This window comes from Emiliania huxleyi (assembly GCF_000372725.1).
Source record: "Emiliania huxleyi CCMP1516 chromosome Unknown EMIHUscaffold_1242, whole genome shotgun sequence".
In the NCBI taxonomy this organism is placed as follows: domain Eukaryota; phylum Haptophyta; order Isochrysidales; family Noelaerhabdaceae; genus Emiliania; species Emiliania huxleyi.
Window position 1 is genome coordinate 1 of NW_005201346.1, and position 4,167 is coordinate 4,167.

Sequence of the window (4,167 nt, forward strand, 5' to 3'; positions counted from 1 at the left end):
ACTCTCTCCTCTCTGGCTGCGGTCTCCTCTTGATAGTGAAGTGTCATAAGTGTGGCTGGTGAGTGTCAGAGCCTGACAGCACCCCAAAACAGCACCACCTGACAGCACCTGACAGTACCGGCCCTACGTCTGACAGCAGCAGCAGCCTGACAGCTCTGACAGCTCCGACAGCGTCTGACAGCACCACCTGACAGCTCCGACAGCACCTGACAGCACCAGAGCACCTCGCCTGTCAGACAAGCACCTGACAGCACCCGACAGCACTGGACAGCACCTGACAGCTGGTCTCTGACAGAGGCACCTGACAGTCGTGCCTGACAGTGCCCGACAGCCCGACAGATCACCTGACAGCACCTGACAGCCCGACAGCCAGGGCTCAGGGTCAACGCCACACTCGGGGTCTTGCCTCTCTCTAAACTCTATATCCTGTTGTTGTCCTCTGTGTCATCGGCATGGTGTGGGCTAAATAAGAAAAGGGACCAACGAGGCTCGAGGGGTGTCCCCTTCCCCTTACGAAAGAAAGAGAGTGCCCCGTTTGTGCCGCGTCCCGTGCCCCCGAGTTCATTTTAATAAAAAGAAAGAAAGAAAACAGACAACGCAAGGGAGGGATGGGAGGACGGCACGCCGCCTCCTAACACTTCCCCTTTCGGCCACGCGGTTTTTTTCTCTCGATTGCTCGGTGGATCTCTCTTGTCCTCCCCGACATGACATGTCAGAGTGTCCCTTGTAATGCGAGAGAATCATCCGCCTCACCTAGGCTACGACCGCGGCTGACCCGAGATCCCCCCGAGATCCCCCCGAGATCGACCCAACAGGACCCCAAAGCCCCCTCTGGGGGCCCCCCCCACCCACCCACCCCGAGCGTCCGCCAAGAGCGCGAGTCGCCAATGGGGAGCGGGGGGGGGTGCGACAAACGATCAGGGGAGGCTGGGGAGGGGGGGGTCCACTCTGAAGACTGCCGACCGCGGGGGGGGGTTCTCCCACAGGGTTTTTTACCCTCCGCGTGAGGATCGGCGCGGCGAGGGGGTAGGTTCGAATTCGCCGCGCAACATTTCACCCCCACAGGACCCCCCCCTCCCCCCCTCATTGGTCCCACCACCTAGAACCCCAACCTTGGCTTCGCACCATCTCCTTGCGCAGTGTCCCCCACTATGTGTCGCCGTTATCGGGGCACGCTATCCTGTGCAGTCAGGGCAAGTGGGGGCGAGGCGCAGTCCCTCTGGTCTATACTGGTGTGGTTCTTCTCGGAGGGGGGCTTGAAGGTAAGAATATTTTATTTTTGCGTTCTTTTATTTTTAAGCAAGAGAAAGCGTTGTGTTCTTTGTAAAATTCTTGTTGTACCCAGCTGGCTCTTTTCTTTTGCAGTCTGCTAATAAATAAATAAATACAACGTACACGCCAAACGAGGGGTGGGAGAAGGACAGGGTCCCCACCTGCACGAGCAGGATCTTGTAAGGACGATCAGGGACACAGGGGAACGGGAGCGGGGAGCGCATCGCGACACGGAGGGGGGCTGGGCAGGGTTCACCCTCACGACAGGGTCCCAGGGATTCCTCTCTCGTATAGGACAGGTTGCACCCGGCGGCACGGGGGCAAGCGCGGGCCTCCTACTGGTTGCGCTCTCCTAGTTCTCCTGCTCCTGACAAGGGACAGCGACAGGCTCGCAGCACGGTGGACTCCCTATCCACTGGCGATCTCTCTCGACTAGCGACCTTCCTCCGACTTCTCACCGGCAGTCTCTTCTACCACAGGCAGACTGACACGTGGGTGGCAGTGGCGGTGATAGGAGTCTCCCACTCTGTGGGCCTCGCTAGAAGTGCGACCCCTGCGCGTGTCCTCGCCCTTGAAGGGGAAGGGGCTGTGTGTCTGTGCATGTGTACAACATGTGTGTGTGTGTGTGTGTGTGTGTGTGTGTGTGTGTGTGTGTGCTCGCTCGCTCGCTCTCGCGCGCCGCTTGCGCGATCGCGCGCGCGCGCTGCGCGAGCCGCCCTGCCCGCTGCGCTGCTAGGGTTGCGCTGCGGGAAGGGCTCGGCGGCCGTTCCTAGAGCTCCTCGTCGCTCCCCCCGTATAGCGAGGGCTCGTTGGACTCGAGGAGTGGGCCGCCGTCGTAGGGGGAGCGGGCGGCTCCGCGGGCGACGCTCGCCCAGTCCTTCTTGTTGCTCTTGACCTCGCCGCCGCCGCCGCCGCGGCCGCGGCCGCCGCGCCCGCGCCGCCCGCGGCTTGTGCCCAGCCTGACCGCGCTCGGCATGCGCTCGTAGATAGTGTCCTTGAAGGCGGAGTGGAGGAGCGCCTCGAAGTTGACGCACGGCGCGTAGCGGCAGCGAGCGGCGGTCTTGCACGGGAGGGCGGTCTGGTTGAAGGCCGGGCAGAAGCCGATCCCGTCGCGCGCCGCCATCGCCTTGGCCTTGCCCGCCGCGCGCGCGACCTCGACCTTGTTGTCGACGATGAGGCTCTCGAAGGTCTTCTTCTTGGCGACGTTCGCCGCTGCGGCGCGCCTCTCCTTGAGCGCCTGCGCGGCGCACTGCGCGTCGTGGATGATGTCGGCGTTGGTCAACCCAAATGCGCGGCAGGAGGGGCAGAGTTTGTTGCCGAGGACCTTGACGCACCCGACCTCGAGGCGGAGGGGTCCGCCGACATCGCCGCTCGCGTAGACGTTGGGCAGGACCGGGAGGTTGCAGACGAGGTTCTCGTTCTTCACCTTGAAGAGGATCGAGCCGTCCTTCTCGTCCGACTTCGTGCCCAGGAAGGAGTGGTATCCCTCCTGGATGGAGACCATGTTGCCGAAGTGCTTCTCCAAGAGGGGGGCGAAGTGCTCGATCTGGGCCGCGGTGTCGATGGCGCCGCGCGTGCGTATGGCGAGGAGGCCGTCTGAGTCCGTGGTCGCCTGGGTCTCGCGCGCCTCCGCCTGCTTGCCCCACACGGTGGCGTCGAGAGCGGCGAAGGTGATGGTGATGTTGTCTGGCGCTGGGAGCTGTAGGACGCCACCGCCGGTGTACTGCTCGAGGAAGGCGCGTGCCTCGCTCTCGCCGCTGAAGGCGACGCAGATGGCGCGCGACGTGCCGATGATGGGCACGCTGATCGCGCTTGCCTGCTGCGCCTCGCCGCCTGGTGTCTTCTTGATCAATTGGCGCACCTCGGTGACGAGCGCCGTCTTGTTCTGGATGTCCGGGATGTGCGAGCCGTCGCGCGCCGCGAGCGCGACGTGCAGCAGGCGCTTCGTGCCGCGGTCGGTGCCGGCGGCCGCCGCAGCGGCCATCTGTGCAGCGTCCACCATAATGGTGTCGCCTTCTTTGGCGTCGTCGTCGTTGACGCGCGCGCTCGCGAGCTCGCCGTCGAGGCGGCGCTTCACGCCGAGTCTCTGGCCATCATCGGCCTCTTGCGCGCCGTCGCGGCCGCGCGCCGCGCCCTCGGCAGCGGCAGCGTTGAGCACCGGCGGCGGCAGGCCGGCCGAAGCGAGCGCCATTCAAGTGAAGCGCCGTTCAAAGCACAAAAATCAGTCTGCTGTGAGAGGGGCTCGTATGGCTAGAATTCTTTTGTTGTGTAAACGCGCTCTGCGCTCGCTGCGTCTTGAGCGCCCTTTCGTATGAGGCTCAGCACCCTCTCGTGTCTTCTCAGCACCGCCGATTCCCTCTCGCCGCGTCCACGCGTGGTTGTCTCGGGTGGCACTCACGGAAACGAGTACACCGGCGTATGGGTCCTCCAACGCCTGCAGTTGCGCTCGGCGGAGCTCGCAGAGCAGCACCCTTCTATCGCCATCGAAACACTCTTCGCAAACCCACCGGCTCACGCTGCCAATCGCCGCTTTATCGACGACGATCTCAATCGCCAGTTTAGCGCGGCGACCCTTGCCGACACGACGGCATCCAGCTTTGAGGCCGGGCGCGCCAAGGCAATCGCAGCAGACATGGGGCCAAAGGGCGCCGCCGCCGACGCGGCTGTGTGCATCGACATGCACACCACCACCGCCAACATGGGCTGCACCGTTATTGTGAGCTCGTACAGCACCCTCGCGCTTCGAGCCGCTGCGTTTGTGCACACGCACTGGGACGACGCCGACGAGGCATCGCCGCCGCTGCCGCTGCGCGTGATGGTTGAGGAGTGCAGCCAGTGCGAGGCGGCGCACCTCGCCAGCGTCGCGCGGCACGGCATCGAGATCGAGGTCGGGCC

At 64.0% G+C, this 4,167-nt stretch overlaps 2 protein-coding genes across 2 annotated transcripts in view; one reads left to right on the forward strand and one right to left on the reverse strand.

Moving 5' to 3' along the window:
* Positions 1–2,041: 2,041 nt before the first annotated feature.
* Positions 2,042–3,463, reverse strand: EMIHUDRAFT_252070 (hypothetical protein; the record flags this gene model as incomplete). Its single annotated transcript, XM_005789830.1, has 3 exons — positions 2,042–2,149; positions 2,237–3,358; positions 3,431–3,463. The coding sequence occupies 3 exons, from the start codon at positions 3,461–3,463 to the stop codon at positions 2,042–2,044; spliced, it is 1,263 nt and encodes a 420-aa protein (XP_005789887.1).
* A 120-nt stretch (positions 3,464–3,583) lies between these two features.
* The window catches only part of EMIHUDRAFT_252071 (hypothetical protein), a gene marked incomplete at both ends in the record, with an annotated part of 967 nt that continues 383 nt past the window's right edge, over positions 3,584–4,167 (forward strand). The window contains one exon of the mRNA XM_005789831.1: positions 3,584–4,159. Coding sequence (XP_005789888.1) covers positions 3,584–4,159 — 576 coding nt within the window. The remainder of the gene's footprint in view (positions 4,160–4,167) is intronic.